Source organism: Mus caroli, unplaced genomic scaffold, assembly GCF_978045245.1.
Source record: "Mus caroli unplaced genomic scaffold, Mus_caroli_1 scaffold_18, whole genome shotgun sequence".
In the NCBI taxonomy this organism is placed as follows: Eukaryota; Metazoa; Chordata; class Mammalia; order Rodentia; family Muridae; genus Mus; species Mus caroli.
The window spans coordinates 80,346,419-80,365,654 of NW_028227273.1; the positions used below are offsets into that span (position 1 = coordinate 80,346,419).

At 47.1% G+C, this 19,236-nt stretch overlaps 1 protein-coding gene and 1 pseudogene across 1 annotated transcript; both read left to right on the top strand.

The window, feature by feature from the left end:
* The first annotated feature begins 5,463 nt into the window (after positions 1-5,463).
* LOC147000525 (sperm motility kinase Y-like) lies at positions 5,464-9,997 on the top strand. The gene is made up of 5 exons (XM_085833341.1): positions 5,464-6,014; positions 6,508-6,622; positions 7,380-8,968; positions 9,676-9,837; positions 9,951-9,997. Exons 2-3 carry the CDS (start codon positions 6,520-6,522, stop codon positions 8,921-8,923), a joined length of 1,647 nt encoding a protein of 548 aa, XP_085689467.1. The 5' UTR covers positions 5,464-6,014; positions 6,508-6,519; the 3' UTR covers positions 8,924-8,968; positions 9,676-9,837; positions 9,951-9,997.
* A 605-nt stretch (positions 9,998-10,602) lies between these two features.
* LOC147000526 (FERM domain-containing protein 1-like) lies at positions 10,603-16,695 on the top strand (annotated as a pseudogene).
* Positions 16,696-19,236: the final 2,541 nt, after the last annotated feature.

Consider the following 19,236-nt stretch of genomic DNA (forward strand, 5'->3'; position numbering starts at 1 on the left):
AAGAAAATAGCAGCCTCTGAGTTAACTGTGGAGATGTGAGACCCTCACTCCCAAAAACAGGTTAGAAATCTTCTGTCTGTCTCTCTGTCTTTGGAAATAATGTGCTGTCATCCTTCTCTCTGAGTCCATAAAGTCTCAGGAAGAGGTCAGTGCTCTGATCTGGCCATGTTAAGCATCAGTAAGTTCATAAAGAGGGCAGGTTTCTCGTTCCTCTCTAAATCTCTAGTGCTGCACCACATCCACTAGACATGGCCCCAGCTTGGCATGGGGCCCACTGCTCATGGATTCTAGGTCTTTTCTTGCTCCTTAAAGCAATGTAGCAGGAAGAGATTGAGCCAAGGCTACAGCTACCAGGTATTAGTTAGTATTGACTGTCAAGTGTGTGAGCCAGCTCTCTGTCACTGTGAAAGACACCTGAGAAGATCAACTCCAGGAAGGAGGGGTTCTCTTGTTTTGTGATTTCAGATCCATGTGAGATAAATACATTTCTGTGTGCCTGAGGCAAGGTGGGATTTAAGGTAGTGGAGATTAAGCTGTTCTTGTCATCCTTGTGAAGAGACTGGGTAGGGCCAGGCAAGAGAGAGACTTCAAGGTTAATCCTCTAGATACACACTTCTTCCAACAGGACACCCCTCTCAAGAGCCCTTCAAGTTTTGAATTCATCAGTGGATCCAGGCACAGTCAACATTTTAAGATTATGACATGACATCATCATCTCTAAATTTCACACTCAAGAACTGAATAATCAGGTATTTTTGGGAAGTTTTTGTTTTTCTGGCTCCCATTTATAGCTATCCACAACCGGAGGTATCCTGTGGGCTACCAGATAGATATGCCTGGAATAACTGATTAAATCATCACTCTTAGGATCTAGGCTCAGGAAATACCCCCATCCCCAATACAGGCCCAGAGGTGCATTGCTCTAGTGTCCTAGGCTGTTCTTCATCTGTCCATGCCAATAGTCAGCATTACTTGTTGTACTGGCTGATCTTCAAAAACAGGCAACTCCTTCTCCCCAGAGGGCTACAGGTACACCACCTACCTTTACCTGCACTTGTGATACACAGCAGACTCCAGTCATTATGAACTGCTGGGTGAGCATGCATAGCATGGGACAGAAATCCTAATGTAGTAAGGCCAAGGACACTCCCACGTCCCGTACCCATTGGCTGACCTCATTGTTATGTCCAGTGGCCACTGACTAGAGAATGTCATTGTCCAGTATAACTGGCTGACCACATCCAGGTGTTCAGAGGCCAGTGGCTGACTGCACCTTGATGTCCAGTGTTTGTTGCTTTCTTCTTTGTAGAAATATCCCTTTGCATTTCTCTCTCATTTTTGTCACATCATCCCTGTAGACAGCCATATCAAGGGTGTATTTAGTGTTATCTGTTTTATAAACTTTTCTTGCTCGTTTGATGTATGTGTGTGTGTTTGATTTTTACTTTCCTGGGTAAACTTCTAATTGTACAATAAATATTAATGACTCTCCCTTTTGTTTGCTTTGGGATTCTGTTCATGTCTTCACTCTTCAAAATCATTAATGTTTTCTAGTATTTCTTGGTTTTACTGCTAAAAGTTAACCTGTTGTCTAGCTGGTCTTAGTGCAAGCAATGACATAAGCTGAGACTGAATTAAATCTGTCACATACTTCCCATATCTTTGGAATTATAAAGAAGAAAGAATAGGAATGATGTTGGATAGGGAAGAGGAGTAAGAAGGAGGAGAAAGAGCTTGTTTGAGAGGACATGACATAGGAAGGGAAGATGCCTTTTTGCTACTGTAGTGTATTTTTCCATAGTTTAGAAACAAAGCAAGCATGCTACCCTGCTGAGGACACCCAGCAGGACCATCCATGTCCTGAGACTGCATTTGTCCAGGAGTCCTCTGTGGGAAGATGCTGAGGAACTGTCAGCATAAGTGTAGGTGTGGATTGCCCCCTGCTGGATACATGGACAGAAGGGCAGCAGAATAATTGCATCTATTTCTGTGCCAGCATATTTACTGAGAAGAACTGTCACCACTTTGGGCCATTTACTTGTGCTGCGGGATCACACAGTGACATTGGGCATCATGTAAGATATAAGATAGTGTCTTCTGCCAATGACTAAAAGTTGTCCTGTGAACAGCAGCTCCTGTTCCACTGCAGGGTCCAGAACTGCTTCTGCTTCCTTCTAGTATTTTGTGAGTTTATTTAAAAGTTAACCTGGTCCATCCCAGCAGCCTGCCTAGTCCTTCTGGACACACCCAGTTGCCTGGAATGTCCTGTTGTCTACTCAGACCTCCATTTCATGGACACTTCTCTGCCCACCTTCATCACACCTGTTGATCTGGAAATAAACAGGTTCGATTTCCTCCCTACACCCATTCCCCTGAGCAGGCCCCCAAGTCTTCTGAGACTAGGGGCATGTACAGTCCTGACGCAGCTCCACTGTCCTCCCACCTCTCCATCTGCTTTTCCCTCCCTTTAAATTCCCTACTAGCCATGTCCCTGAGGCACACCCAACTTTTGGGAGACCTGCACTTCTCCATAAGTTCCATTGTCCTGCTAAAGGCTTCCCATGAGAGGATTACTATACCAGGAAAAACATTTTATCAATAAAGATAGAGTTTACCTCAGAATAAAAGACTGGCACCAAAGTTTCTTGGGCAAACAAACCTAAGCAGCCAGCTGGAGTAGCCATTCTAATATCTCATAAAACTTTCAACAAAATTTAATGAAAAGTCATGGGGAAGTATTCTTAATATTCACTAAAGGAAACATCTACCAAGTTGATGTCTCAATTCAGAACAATCTGGAATCTACTCACTCAGGGAATTATGCCCTGGACTGACAGCTGCAGCCAAGACTTCTGTACACAGGTACCCAGCCAAGAGACAGATAGGAAAGGATTAAATGCTGAGAAGCAGACTGGAATGCAGGGGAGGTTAACCCACCAACAACCCCAAACCCCTAGCAGGATGAGAATTGCGAATGGAGAGCCGGTTCTCAGCCAGCCTCACTACCCATAGATAGACTTCTTCCAGGCCTTCCTTTTATGTCAAGGGGCATCATCCTTAGTGAGGTAACTCAATCACAAAGGAACTCACACAATATGTACTCACTGATAAGTGGATTTTAGCCCAGAAACTTAGGATACCCAAGATATAAGATACAATTTGCTAAATGCAAACTCAAGAAAGAACAAAGACCAAAGTGTGGACACTGTGCCCCTTCTTAGAATTGGGAACAAAACACCCATGGAAGGAGTTACAGAGAAAAAGTTTGGAGCTGTGGCAAAAGGATGGACCATCTAGAGACTGCCATGTCAAGTGTTCCATCCCATAATCATTTTCCAAACGCTGACACCATTGCATACACTAGCAAGATTTTGCTGAAAGGACCCAGATATAGCTGTCTCTTGTGAGACTATGCCGGGGCCTAGCAAACACAGAAGTGGATGCTCACAGTCAGCTATTGGATGTATCACAGGGCCCCCAATGGAGGAGCTAGAGAAAGTACCCAAGGAGCTAAAGGGATCTGCAACCCGATAGGTGGAACAATATTATGAACTAACCAGTACCTCGGAGCTCTTGATTCTAGCTGCATATGTATCAAAAGATGGCCTAGTAGGCCATCACTGGACAGAGAGGCCAATTGGACTTGCAAACTTTATATGCCCCAGTACAGGGGAAAGCCAGGGCCAAAAAGTGGGAGTGGGTGGGTAGGGGAGTGGGGGGGAGGGTAAGGGGGACTTTTGGGATAGCATTGGAAATGTAAATGAGGAAAATACCTAATAAAATATTTAACAAATAAAGAAGGAGCGGGGAAGGAAACACTGCTCTGTCCCCGTGAGCCAAAAACAAGCCCCCTTCCACCCTCCCATCTCAGCCCATAAGCAGCCACACACCAGGCCTGTGTTTATCTCTAGAGGCCCATGAATCCAGGCAGATGAGCCCCCCCCCCCCTTTTTTGCCATACTCAATCATCTCAGCCACCCTCTGCAATGGCAAACAGCTCCTGTATGCCCTTGTATGTATGCCAGTCCTGAGACCCTGAGCCGTAGGTGCTCTGCCTATGTAAGATCAGAGAGCCTGCAGTTAGCTAAATATCAGTGTCCCTTGGCCACAAGGGAGAAGGGAGTTTGGATTCCAGCCCTAGCCTAGTCCTGTAATAAACAGTCCTCCTCAAATGCAGACAGCAATGTCTAGATGATGTTCACAGCTCCCCTGGCCTAAAACTGTCCTGTGATTGATACTATAAGCCAGGAAGCAGGGACTTGAACTTGACTGACTCAGGCTAGGGAGGGCTCCAGGGCACTTGATCTGCAATGTCAGAAGCTGAGCCACAATAACCAGTGGTGGCAGGTTTTCTTTTCTGCTCTCAGGCCTGGCAATAACGTCCACATATGAGGATCTTTCCTCCCAGTCGTACTGTCTGCAGATATGAATTTCCTCAACAGAGGCCTCAAAATTCCAGAACAGAGTCTTCAAAAGGAAAGAGCTGCACAGTGCACTGCCTACAGCACTCTGAAAATCAGAGGCCCTTTTAGAATTTTAGCCAATCAGTGCTCAGTTCTGAGGAGTAACACAGCAGCCTAGGTCCTGTGACCTGACTGTCACAATCTGTGGCTCAGAGCCTATTTCTTTTGTGTCAGCACAGGCACTCTGTTCTTTCTGGACCCAGGGAGCACAGAGCTTCTGATCCTCACACATGCCTGCTCCACCTATGGACCTTAATGTCTAAAGTGAGTCCTACACTCAGTATGGACTTGGTTTTCTATACACCATGTCAACCTCTGTGTCGGAGAGTGTGTTTGCATGTGTATGCTTACCCCCTTGTGTGCCTAGGCGTACATACATACCCCTATGCTTATGTACTGTCAGAGGCCATCTTCCCGATAGGTCTTCACACTTGCACATCCCTGTCTCCCATTCCCACCCCCACCCCAGGGATGCTGAGCTTATGGACTTTACTGTTGTACCCCACTTTGATATGGTTTCTGGGGATTCAAATTCAAGTCCTCACCTAGGGAGGGAAGTGCTCTGCCTAAAAAGTGCAGCCCTGTCTCAGGAGAACCTAGAGCCTTTCTGAGGAATTATGAGGACAGTATCTTCCCTGATTGCTTGCTTTAGAAAGACAGCTTAGTCTTGAAAGTTAAACTGGAGCACCAGCTTGAGGTCATTCAGTCAGAATACAAAGAGAAGTTGACACACAGAATCAACTTATAAGGGCTTTATAGAAGGAGGCACAGCAAACATTCTAACCAGATACCAAGGACAGCAAAACACCCTAGAGACCTTGCTTTCAAAAAGCCTAATGTCACACTCCATAGCCCAGCTAAGCCAGAGCCTTGCAGTCCTTCCAACCATGTCATAAAGGGTCCTATTATGACCTTGTGAGGAGAGATTGTGAGGCTCTCCAGGCAACAGATGTTAAGCTGTGGCCAGGCCTGAATTTCTTTGAGTGCATTGAGAGGAGGTGTGGAGTGGTGCCCTCTGCGACTTTATTGTATCTAGTGAGCTGTGTGTGGTTTTATTGGTTTGTAAGTGTGCTGTGTAGATGTGTGTGTATAAGTGTGTATAGGAGTGTGGCTGTTTACAGATTTGCTTGTGTGTGAGGCTGTGCATACTAGTTCCTGTGAGTGTGTCAGTGTATGTAGGATTGTGTGAGTTTCCCGTTTTGTTTGTGTGTGTACCTTTTCCTGTATGTATGTGTAGTGTGTGCTTACATGTTTGCTTGTGTGTAAGTATGTGTGTACCTGTTCCTTTGTGATTGTGTGTAGTGCAATTTTGGTTTTGTGTAATAAGAGTTTGTATGCCTGTGTTCCTGTGTGTGTGTGTGTGTGTGTGTGTATAAGATCACTATTGTGAATTTGTGTGTGTGCTTTTGTGTGTGTGTTTGTGTGCTGTCACACACGTGAGTGTGTTTGGGTTCCCGTGCCCATCACCCTTTCCCTCTTGCATCTGTGTTACCTGCACCTTGGTGCAAGAGAGTGTAGAGGCCAGTAGCCAGCCCGGCTGCTGTTCTTAAGGTAGGCCATCAACCTTATTTTCAAGACAGGCTCACTCACTGGCCTGAAGCTGGCCAAGTCTCTGGCCTGGCTGACCAGTGGCTCCCAGAGATTTGATATGCCAACCCCATAATCTCAGATTAAGTGCCTATGTGGATGGCTGGCTGTTTATTTATTGATTGGTTGATTTTGGTAGCAGTTCAAGAGATAGCATTGGGCCCTATATTTTCAAGGCCACTGACTGTTTGCTTCCTTAGTGTTGGTGTTTTGATTTTTATTTATTTGGATGGGTGCTTTTGTTTTATTGTGGTCGGTTTTATTTTCTCCCATGGTATTTTATTGTGTTGATTATTTACTTTTGCATTTTAGGCTGCTCTAGTGTATCTCCATTTTCAATGCATTTTGGTTTCCAATTTTTACATCGTCCCTGTTTCTCAAAGTATTCACTACATGTTATCATTGGGTTATAATTTATACATATTTGCCCTTTGTGATATTTTGTTTTTTCCATCAGTCAGTATTTGACATGCCTGCGAATGAGCCCACAGGGACCTCGAGGTTCAGCGGGAGGACATCTAGTGGTTCCTGGAGCATCTGCAGCATCCAGGACACATGGAACTACAGTGGAGGTGAGCTATAGGACCAGGTAGGAAAGAGCCTGACCTGGCCAGTGCTAATCTGAATTCCTGGATGCAGGCTGGAATGGTCTCAGGACTACACTGAAAGCCACTCAAGTATCATTAACACTGTGTGGCCTCATTCTCAGAGTCTTGATCAGGTAAAAAGCAGCTGTGGCCTTGGCCACTCAGGTTGAGTCTATGGCATTTTGGAATTGGTTTTAGGTTGAATAGTCACTGATATTTCACTTTCTTATTGTTTATGGTTATTGAATTTTAATTTTCAATATTTTGCTCTTGGGAAGTATGGTTTTGTTGTGGATGACGAGGTCCTGAAATGAAATGGAATTTTCTCTGAAGTGCTGGGGGATATATATGTCTATTTTGTCTTATACTAATTCTTTCTCCTCTCATTTATTTCATATGATTTTTTTTCAATCAACGTCCACTCATAATGTTGATCAGCTGTAGCCCTCCCAGTCCCACTGTCTTATGATTATAGTTTCATCATCTGTATTTAGGATGTGTGTGCTCTTGGCTTTCTAGTTTGGGCTTGGTTTTTTGGTTGGGTTTTACTTAAGATTTTTTGACTTTAGCTTTTCCCCCATATCTTTTTCATAATTTTTATTCTAGGTCTCTAACTTTTACTTACCTTTATTTCAAGCACCCTTTCTTTGTTTATTTTAGGTAGCACTTGTAGTAATTTTAGTTTCTATTTTCCTACATGTTTTTCATTATTTTGATTTTATTCTTTTTATGTTATTTTTAGGTACCACTGGTAGTGATACAATGCCTGCATATATTGAAGAGGAGTTACCACCGCCCAGTCCTCAGCCAAGTAACCCTGATGCGGGAAACTTGTACTCCCAATATGAAGTTGTAAGAACTATCGGGCATGGGACTCAAGCCAAAGTCCTCCTGGCCCAGCACCGGCTCACAGGCACTCCCGTGGCTGTCAAAGTTCTTGTAAAGAACAACGCCTGGTTTCAGCCAGCCATGACGGAGACCAATATAATGAAAAAGATCAAACACCCCAATATTGTCTCACTTCTCCAAGTGATTGAGACCAAAACAAGAGAATACCTCATCATGGAACTGGTTGAAGGCCAAGAACTTTATGAATACATCAAAAATTCTGGCCACATAGGGGAGGAGGAAGCCCGACAAATATTTTTACAAATACTGTCAGCAGTGAGCTACTGCCACAGACATGGCATAGTGCATAGGGACCTAAAGCCTGATAATATCATGATAGACAAGAAGGGGAAAATCAAAATAATCGACTTTGGGCTTAGTACCCAAGTCAAACCCGGAGAGTTGTTGGATGAGCCCTGTGGTGCTTATGCTTATGGTGCCCCTGAGTTATTCCTCTGGGAAAGATATGATGGCACAAAAAGTGACCTATGGGCGTTAGGAGTGATATTGTATTACATGGTTGTTGGAAAGGTCCCATTCGACTCGGTCACCGTACCTGAGCTGCAAGATCAGATACTGGCAGGTGTATACCCTGCCCCCTGTGGGGTGTCCAATGAGCTGGAGGACCTGTTGAGCCTCTTAATGACAGTAAACCCCAAATATAGGCCGACAGTCATGGACGTGATGAAGCATCCATGGTTCAAAGGCCACTGGAAAGGGTTCAAAAATATTCATGAGGAACCTGTCCCTGTCAGACCAGATCCTGACATTGTAGATGCGATGCAGCATATTGGGTTCCGAGCAAAAGATATTAGAGAATCACTCACTAAAGAAAAATTTAATGAAATGTCAGCTGTATATTATTTATTGGAAGGGCAGGCTGTCCAGAGTGAAGGCCGCTCAACCCAGGCTCCAACAGTGAGTCAAGTTAAGGCCCCATTCCCTTCCATTGATGCTGGTACTGCTTTGTGTTTGAAAATTAAGAAGAGTGGAAGCACTCCCATCCTTGGCAGATCGGTCTGGCCATCCTCCATTGGTCAAGTGCCAGCCTATGACCAGAAGGTTAGGCAAAGAGCAGGCAGAAGATCCACTGGGTATGGTCTCTTCCGGACAAACCAGATCACACCCACACAGGACCAACACCACATCCGTGCCATGAGTGTCTCCTGCATGCTTTCAACAAGCAGCATAAGTGAACAGAGCATCAGTGAGAAGAGAGAAGAGAATCTCCCCCACAGTGCGTTAGCAGAGGATAAGCCCATCCCCAGCAGGGGCTGGCGCAGAGGCATCATGAGATGGACAAGGAGGTTGGGGAATGCCATGAGGAGGCTGTGTTGCTGCATTCCATCAACAAGAAAACCTCGGCTGGGGCAGAGCAGAGTCTCTCCCCAGAAATGAGGCCCAGGGAGAAATTCCAGAGACACAGCAGCAGGCAGGGCCCAGGTACCTTGGTGCTTTGTCCTTCCCAGTTTGCTGTGTGTTGGTCCCTCCTCTGTCTCCAGTTTCCATTTTCCACACCCAATTCTTACCTTCTTACCTTCTCTAAGTACTTTACAATTCGTCCTCAACCCCAAGCCTTCTCCCTCTTCTGAATTACTCCTCTTCCCAGCAGGGACGCAATATGAATGATTTCTACCCGTTTCAACACAGTTGTCTTGCTGACCCCATCTCTTCCCCTGGACTCCATGTTCCCTAAGGAAAATAGCTCCCACAGGGTGAGGACTAGAGGGCTATTGGTTCATGAACTCTCTCAGGTGATACTGGCCCTAGCAATTTGTCAATCAATCACAAAAGCTGAAGAATAGATTCTTACATTTTTAAAATAACATCACACCCAGTAAGCTTCAGAACTAATAACAAGCAATGTCATTGAATAAGTATCAACAGCATAGTTTGCTGGTTATTGACGATGGTCAGACTCCTGCATGCATGCATAGGTTTGTGCATACTGATTGTTCGTTTGTTCCTAAGACCTAGTGGTGTATACATTTTTATAGGAAACACTTCTAAGTGATTTCTCCTTGTGGATTGTGAAGTAGAAAAAAAAAAGACATTTAATACTAAGGCTAGTCAAAGCCCCACACGGTATTCTTAGAATTCTACCTCAGTATTTCTTTTGTCTAGAATAAATTATTTTGTCTCTTTCACAGTGTCATCTGGGAACTTTTTCACATCCTGAGTATAAACAGGTAGCTATTTGAAACACATGGCCCTGAAAAAGACACAAGTGTAGAAGCAGCAGCAGCAGCAGCAGCAGCAGCAGCAGCAGCAGCAGCAGCAGCAGCAGTAAACCCCCTGGCTTCCCTGTCTATGTAAGTATTCCCGACAGACTATTTCTGGAACCAGATATCACTCTGAGAACCAATTATTAAAATGATTTCAATGAATATTAGCATTCATAGAAGACATATCAATATTCCTGCAGGGTCCATTCCTGGGAGACTGAAGTAGATGACAGAAGCAAGAGCATGGTATGTTCTTAATGAGGAACACCTTCTTCAAAGCTGATGATGTAGAAGGTCTGAACAAGCGTTTTTTTTGGGGAGTCAGGGTCTCATCCCCTTCTGTCAGGGCACACAGTGCTCCTTGCCTATCATTCTGCCTGATCATGGTGGTATTGCTTGCTTTCATTCCAGCAGTCTTCACACACCCAGCACTGTGACCCTGACCTTTGTTCCCAGCTCAGCCACTGAGTTCCTGGTCTTTCCCAGCCACTGTCTGGATAGGGACAGCAGAGACAGTGCAGCTACAGATGTGAGCTCCTCCCCTGCCCCATAACCAGAGAGGACATCAGGGAATTAATGTAGTGGCACCAGTGGGACCAGAGACAGAAGAACTCAAGTCCAAGGGTGCTCACCAACCCCAACCCCAACACTGCAAAGGCTGGCAGTGACCTGTAAGAGCTATGGCCAGAGTAGGCCATGCCTTTGTGTCCTGCATAAACCCACATAGCTTGACAGCTCAGTGTACCTTGGCCTGCTCAGGTGCAGAGTGGTATCCACCCAGCCTCTGTAAAGACTCAAAAACCCAGGTACCTTAGGCTTTCCTGCCTCTGTTTCCTTGCCTGTACCCTGAAAATGGAGATGGTGAGCGTTAGCTAGTTCTTGCTGAAGCCTAGCTTGACTGCCATGCAGAGCAAAAGATCCTGGGGTCTGTGAGCCCTACCTATGTTCTCAACTAGTGGCCTACAAGCCACACTTCTTAGATGTGTGACTTAGGCCTCACACATCTTCCTTGCAGAGCTATCTCCAGTGCCAGGCTGGAGGCCTGACAGCTTTTCCCAAAGCTTCTCTCAACCCACACTCACACAGTCCCTCACTGGCAAGTTTTTCCAAGAACAGTAGCTGTCAGTTTGAAATGAGCTCAACAGACCTCTAAAGAGAGCTGCTTCTATGGTCCTTGTGGACACCTGGGTGACATGAGAGGGGAGCAGAACCACAGATTTATAAGCATCACATCCTCACCTTTGGGTGTGAGGCTAAGGCAAATAAAGTCTGGACATAGTCTGTAGCTAGCTTGTTTGTTCTGACCTCAGGTAGTGAGAAAGGGCAGGGTGCGGTCTGAGCTAGCTGGTGACCCTGTCCTCAGATTATCAACAAGAGAGGAGTTGACTACATTCTAAGGCACATGGCTGCCATGCACCATGAACATGGTGGACTACATGTACCAGGGTCTGACTCCCAAGGAGGCAATACTATGCTTCACCAGGGATGCTTGCCTACTTGAGGACGTTCCTGTCCACTTCTTCAGGCTGTACAAGGTCGACCCTGAGGTGTTGGAAATGGGAGGAACACAGGAAAAGGGTGATTCTATTCCCCAGGCCTGACAAAGTGACTCAGACTCCAGGCAAGGGTAGGTAGGACAGTCCCTCGGGCCTGTTTGCATGTGGTGAGTTGGTGGCTGTCCTGGAGGTGGCATGCTTCATTTGTCTGGTGTTAATTCTGTTAAAACTTTGCTCAGTCTTTGCTGTAACTGGTTTGGTCTAACATTGATTGGACTGGTATGCATGTCCTCTCTGGGTGTAACCCATTCAATGCCTGAGCACTGCATGGCCTGTGTTCCCAGGTGACAGCCTCCCACAGAGCACAGTAAGTGTGGAACTTGGGTCTACGAGGTTCACAGAACTCAAATATCTAGAGAAGCCTACCACATACACATGTGCCCTCGGCATATGTAGGGAAACAAGAGAGGCTTAGACAGAGCTCTGGGTTTGTGGAGACTCTAGCCTGTTAGATGGACCTCCTTCCATTGGCCTCCGGGTCAAAGCCTAAGCCTCTGACTTGTGTTCTTTAAGGAAAAGAAGGAGGATCACCCTACTCTTCTCCTGGGACTCACTCAGAATGGAGTAACCATCTATCAAGTGAGGACTCCTCTTTCTTTCCCATCTCCTGCTGCCACAGATCCCACCCCATGCTCTGGTTCCCACAATTCACCTGACTTCTGTCTTTTAGGAGTTAGACAACACTCCATAGCTGCTCTGTGACTTCCCCTGGTCACTTATTTCAAAGGTGACATTTCTGGTGGGCGTCTGAAGGGGTAGGCATCTATAAACTCAGGAGTCCAAAGAATCCTGGACCCAACCACCTCATCCTAACCAATGCCATCCAGAGCTCCCTGAGGCTTCTCCACACCCTCAGGCATCTCTCATTCTCCACATCCAGGTCTGGTATTGAACTCTCTGAGCAAGGTACAGCTCTGACTGCTAACAATTCCCCACTCACCAACAAAAGGACAAACCATGGTACCTTAAAGATACAACTGTTAGCCTCTGTCCCCCTTCCACATTCCCTAAGACATGACAGTGAGGATTGCTGCACAGCAGAATGGCTCCAGACACTGATTATGGTTCACTACAAACCCTGCATGCCAGACTTGTGTACAGCCATGAGCAGGGGGGTCCTAAAGAGAAGGGCTGCCCCAGGTTTCTTCTGCATTCTTAATGCTGCAGACGGATGGTACTCACAGTGACCTGAGACCTGTTTGCACAGGGTCACCAGTTCTCAACCCTGGAAATATGGGACCAGGGCCAAGTAGGGGCTTATGATTGACATTCATGTATTTCTCTCCTGCTTCTGGCACAGTTTTCTGGACTGTAAAATCACATTGTGCTTCCTGTCTGTCCAGGGGAAGAAGCTGGAAATCCAGCTAGAAGGGCTGTTGGCAACACAGAAGCTGCTGTTCTACACAGGCCATACCTGGCACTCCCGTTTCCTGCTGCAACTGCCCTGCTTCGCCCTACCCATTGGCTTCACCTCAGCTTGGAGCCTGTGCTGCAGTGGCTACAAAAGCTGGAGGAGGCAGAAAGTGTGCATTAGATCCACTTGGGACTGCGCACCCAGCTGATGGCTGCACACACCCTCTCTAGGGTCTGAGGAAATAGCATATCATCTCCTGGAGACCACTCAAGGAGTTGTCTGACTGTGTTGAAAGGGGAATCTGTTGAAAATCATCATTGCTGATGGTCATCAGTCCTATTCCTCCTTTTATGGGTTAGTATGAAATGTGGCAGTGATCTTTCCTTCACTCCAAGATGCCTATGATTCCTCAGTGTAATTTTCCTTACATCCTTAGCCTTGCAAAGAGCCAGAGATGTAGCCTGGAAGTGGGAGAGCCTTGGTGTTGCCTAAAGACCCACTGTTCTCTCCACTTTTCTCTTCTCTCCTCTTTTCTTTTCTCTTCTCTTCTCTTCTCTTCTCTTCTCTTCTCTTCTCTTCTCTTCTCTTCTCTTCTCTTCTTTCTTTCTTTTTTTTGGGGGGGAGTAGGGGGCTTTAAGACAGGGTTTCTCTGTTTAGCCCTGGCTGTTCAGGAACTCACTTTGTAGACCAGGCTGGCCTCAAACTCAGAAATCTGTGTTCCTCTGCCTCCTGAGTCCTGGGTTACAGGTGTGTGCCACCATGCCCGGCTTCCCTCCACTTTTCAAAGTCTCCACTGAGAGAGGACTTGACTTGCTGCACACTGAAGCCACAGTGCACTGGCAGAAGTGTATGCCTCTGTGCATGTATGTGTGTACATGCATATGTGTGTGTGTGTGTGTGTGCATATGTGGGTGTGGGCACATGTGTGCATGCCTGTGGCTATGCATGCATGTGTGTGCATGTGTCTTTGTGCACATAGTACTTGTATGTGTGTGTGCACTACCAGTGTGCTTTGTGTGTTCATGAATGTGTTTGTGTGTGTGTGTGTGTGTGTGTGAGAAAGACAGAGAGACAGACAGATGACCAGAGAGGGAAAGAGAGGGAGAGAGAAAGGGGGTACCCTCAGAAGAAACTGATAGGCTCTGCTTTTTACCTGCTCCTACCTGCATGACAGACCACCAGGGCTGCTGAGGATGGCTCTGTAGCTAACAGAAAAAGGGTCACAGCCAGAAGAGCCATAACAAGGGGATGCTAGGAGCCTGCTGGGGAGTAAGTGTATTCATGGTTGCCTAGCTGTCATGGGAATGCAGAGCTCATTCTCCAAGGATGCAGCTTTGCTCTATGCACCTAGGCTCCAATGTATCTCAAGGGTGGCAGGACACTGATCACCACTGGCTCCCGGAACGCAGGGGTACTTCATGTTCCTCCAACACTAGCTCTTGTGCTGCTTTTCACACAGAGAAGAAGAGGTATCAGGAATCCTATACAGTGACCTGCTGGAGCTAAACCTGGACCTGGAAGCAAGCAGCAGGAACTCCTTGGGTGATGAGGATAATAAGAACAGCACACAGCATCTCCTCCACTGCCTCTCATTCTGCTCCAAAAGCTATGGCAGCTCCCACACAGCAGGCATCAAGCCTAACTCCCAGCAGGGATAATGTGAGAAGTCTGTGATTGAACCCACAGGGACCTCAAGGTTCTGTGGGAGGACATCTAGTGTTTCCTGGAGCAGCTGCACCAGCCAGGACACATGGAACTACAGTGGAGGTGAGCTATAGGACTAGGTAGCAAATAGCCTGACCTGGCCAGTGCTAATCTGAATCCCTAGGCTCAGGCTGGAACGACCACTCAGGGCTACACTGAAGGCCACTCAGGGGCACGCAGTGTGTCACTAACACTGTGGGTGGCCTCCTAATCAGAGTCTTGTCCAGACAAAATCAGCTGGCCTTGGCCACTGAAGTTGAATCCAGACTCTGTGGGTGACAGTATAGTATATCTGCCAGAGTATGAAATCACATGAGTGTGGCCACTGGGTGCTCCCTGGACTCACTATAGATGGGCACAGAGAAGGCACCATTTCTGTGTCTGCAGGGGTAGGGAGAGCTCAGCTTTCAAGAGCAGGCAAACTCTGCCTCTCCTAACCTTGTCTCTGGGGAGGAAATGGCCTCACTAGGGAGATAGGCTCATCTGGGACCCTGCACACTGGTGTATGTCACAGACAGCTCATGTCTTTCTGGCTGACAATTCAGACCCCCAGCTGTCCTCATCTCAGACAGTTCTATGAGGAGGGATATTTGTTTCTAATTCAGAGTTATGGCAGGAGAGGGCCCAGGACAGGATGTGCCCACAGCAGTGTGTATGGGCAGTGATGCTGTCTTGGCCCTGCTTACTTGTCTCCACTTCATCCTCTACATTCTCCTCCCTTTTTTAGCAGCCACCCAGAGACTTTCGCAGAATTGTGGTTCATGCTAATCAGAATGACGGGACAGAGGTTACATCCCATGTAAGGATTCCATTCAGTCCTTTTGGCTCCCACCCTGCTCACTTAAGATTTCCAAATTGGGTCCTCAGCGTCCTGGAGAATCCTTTACAGGCAGTCCTGCAGGGACAGCCAGGTTCTTGGGAACACTGGGTTTAGCAGTACTTCTCTGCTTCAGGTTCAGAGCCTTAGTGAGTGGACTTGTTGAGTGGCTCACCAGGTGCATAGCAGTGTTGCACCCTCCAGTGGTGGACATGCAAATCGGCAGGATATTATTTCCACCTTTCTTTTACCTCTTATTATAAAGGGCTGCTACCAGACCCCTCAGAACCTATGAAACTTGAGTTCCCACCATCATAGGGTACCAAAGAAACTACACTAGAGGCCCTGTGAAACCCAGGTAGAGAACAATGTGGGTGACTCTACTACCTGTAGTACGTGTAGGGTCTTCAGAGGAGAACCTAAAGCCTGTAATGGCTAAGTCTGTCATGGCCGAAAAGCATAAGTTTGCCCATCAATGTGGAACAACTGTCATCTGATGGAACCCAGACAGTCAGTGGAGAAGTTTAAGTGAAAGGTGGCCCTCCTTAAATTCTCAGATGCTTCCAGGGTAGTGTATGGTGATCACATCCAGAGCCATTTCAGAAAGATATAAGTGCAAATAGATGACATTGGGGAGAGAATTCTTAATTCTTTGGGTCTAGTGGGGACCCAAAGAGGTCATATACCAAGGCATGAAGGCTGCATAGAACATCTAGGATGTTTCAGAGGTACTCAAGAGCCCTTGGACCAACCTGGAAAAAACCCTAAAATATCAGGGATTATCAGAAATTCTAAGGTAGGGTGGGATATGGAGCTGATGAATGCTGGGATAGTTGAAGGAAACAGCATGAGGTAAACTTGAGGGAAGTGTGTTGTGAGACCTAAAACAGGGCAAACTAACAGGATGGACTATCAGGCCCAGGATAGATAGCCTATGCAAGAATTAGAAATGTCTGGGTAGAGCTGGCTTCTGTGGCTGTAGGAACACTGAAAGCACATATGCAGGAGGACTACCAGCACACTCTTATATCTCTCTGCAGGTTGGGGAGGCAGAGGACAACCACATCGGTGACCAGTATGTCTGCCTAGTCATCCAGACAGCTCATGACTAGCTCACACAGCAACCCCTGAGGCTGCACACTGGTGGAGCTGCTGGTTTTCAAGAAGTTAACTCCTCTCGATGGAATGAAGTTCCTAGCTTCCTTTCCCTGTACTGGCCAAGTGAAGACCCACCCCTGCAGGTCATTGTGGTGTAGAGAAGATCTGTACAGCTGTCCTCTCTGTGTCAGCCAGCTTTGAAGGTGGCTTGCTAGCATTCTAGCACCACCAGCCTTTGTCCATGTCTGGGCAAGGCAGTTCTTGGCCCTCAACCCATCTTCCCACCATATCATTCTGTTATGTCTGCCCACTGGTAGGAGATGAGGAACCAGCTCTGACACTAGTCTGGGCATGGGGAAGGTCCAATTCTTCCTTTCCGGGCTCCCAGCTCCTGGGGTTTTAAGGAGCAAAACAGAATCAAGAGTCAATGTTAGTCCTGAAGTCACTTGGACTCCTGTCTTATTTTCTAGAGAATGTGTCATGGTGGTTCTTGGGCATTAGAGGGAGCCCTATGACTGCAAAGCCATCCTAGGCTCCACAGATCCAGAGCAGGCTACTGCAGGATCTCCAAATCACAAGTCTCTAGTTCGTCTTCCCATGTCTAGCTTATAAGTACTGTAAACAACACAGAGGTCTCCCTAGCAGCATGGCTCAGTTCCATAGGAGATACTGCCACTGGCTATGCAAACAAGACCACATTGGATGTAATGGGAAAGAACACTTAGCCCACTCCTCAGGCTTGTAGAGGCTGCCTCCACCTGGCAGGACAGTGTTGCTGGTGCAGAGGATAGGGCTGTTTGGGGTCTCCTCTCCTCACCATAGTCAAGAAGGTCCAGGAGTCATTAAGCAGGTACAGATCATGAGCTCTGGGAAGGTATAGGATCGGTTATCTTTCCATGGAGCCCTCAGGATTCCTTACTGCCTAAAATACAAAGAAGTACTTGATGTCAGTTAACTTGGACACGAGGAGGCTTGCATGCCACTGCTTGTCACAGATTCTTGGTAGTTGTGACAAACTTGTACCCATTGGTAGGAGGGCCACAGCTGGACACCCTTTAACATTTGTGAGAGTGGAGCTCAAGACTGGCTGGCTGGGTGTGGAAGCACCTTCTCATCTAGGGCTTCTGTGTTATACTCATTTCAATCAGAACAGGTGGTTTTGGGATTGTCAGCCAGGATTTCAGCTAGTGCAAGGATTCACATGGGGGTGCTGGTTGAGTTGAGGGTTCTTTTCCCCAGACAGTGTGATACAGAACAGACTGGGAACTGTAGGAAGGCTAAGGCACCAACCCCCCAATGCCTGGCTCAACCTGCAATCCCAAAAGATCAGTGTTCCTCATTGGTACAAAATGATGTTAACCTGCCCTGACCAAGAGGTATAATATATTCCATTAGAAAACCTTTGTAAAAAAAAAAAAAACCCTGGTGTTAAGTGTGGTCTGTACCAATTGTGGTGGACCTGCATGTGTCAGGACTGGTGCCAGGACATGTCCCACCCACACAGGCAAACATGCTGTTGCATATACAGACAACCCGCACACCCACCTACACTAAAACACACACAATCACACTCACACACACAAACACTCACACCACATTCATACACAAATGTAGACATACACTGATTAGTATGTTGGAAGGTTACCATGTGTCCAGCATGCCTACCCTTACCACATATGTTCCTGAAGAGTGTGAGCCAGGGCTAGTCCCTCCCTTCACTGGGACCCCTATCCCACAATCTCAGGTAAGGTCACTCTGCTCCTCCTTATCCTTGTCTGGCCTCAAGCATGTCACCTGGCCCTGGGTTTCACAGGTGATCCCAAGGAATAAAGTCATCCATGTCCCCAGTTTTCCATGGCTGCACATAGTGCTGACACCCAGCAGGAGTCAAGTGTGGACAGGTACTTGGCAAGGGTCTAGGTCCTTGGCTTTGTCAGTGTCTTCACCACCACAGAGCTCCTTTGGGACCAAAGCACTCCAGACAGAACTGGGTAAGTGCTGGGTATAATAGCTAAGTATGCCTGTGAGGAACAGATAGGCCCAACAAGCCACAGAACATCCTTCTCTTGTCCTGGAAATGCCTGTCTGCCCTTGCTACCAGAGCATGGCTGGCTGTTACAGCTGCTCTTCACTTTCTTTGGGAATAGAGCAGTAAGAACCCAGCTGGTGCCTCTGGTCTTCAGGGAGCAGGCAGGGGTCTTGTACTTAATTGTTCCGAACTAGATCCAGGAACTGCCTAGAATTATGGTTTTCAACACTCTCCGGAGCACAGAGGCCAGCTCAGGTCATCCTTAGTGTGTGTGCATCAGCTAAGGCTGCATGGAGGTCAGGACCTGTGTCCTGTGTCTTCACAGACTAGAAGGAACCAAGACCATTGGCTGACCCTGAGAAGTCATGTGGGTCCTCCAAAAATTCCTATTTCTGTCCTTCCTCTGGGCCTGTGGAGAGGCATGGGAACTATGCCAAGTTTCTCTGGCCGTGAGACTTTGGAGAGCTGCAGACTGTGGTCATGATCCTTAGGGAATGTAGAGGAATATTAGAGATCAGGCTCTCCTCAAGCCTCTTCTCAAGAGGGTGAAATGGGGGCACGGTGTGGGCATAAGATGGGCACAGGCAGAATCCCAGAGTCTCCTTACTATATTTGTCTATGAAACAGGTGAGAGAAAGCCACCACTCACAGGCCCTCTGTTCCCTGAACAGAGGCTTGAACTCTGTTAATATGTCTCTCATACAGACTGGCCTGCTGGTCCTATGATAAAATCAGGCTGAAGGTACAGTTAGGTGTCCAGCAAAGAGACACCGCCTGGGAGCACAATTGTCCAGCTACAGCCATGGAGTATTTCTGCAGGATTCACAGGGTCTGGAGCCCCAAAGCCTGCTGTTAGGCCCTGGCACCCACTGGGTAAGGGGGATGAGAAACTCTGAATGGGGTGTGCAGGCAATGGTAGCTGTTTTTG

Coding starts and splice junctions, on each gene's coding strand:
- LOC147000525 (XM_085833341.1), top strand. CDS start 6,520: ATGCCTGCGAATGAGCCCACAGGGACCTCGAGGTTCAGCGGGAGGACA. Junction 6,623..7,379: donor CACATGGAACTACAGTGGAG/GTGAGCTATAGG, acceptor TGTTATTTTTAG/GTACCACTGGTAGTGATACA.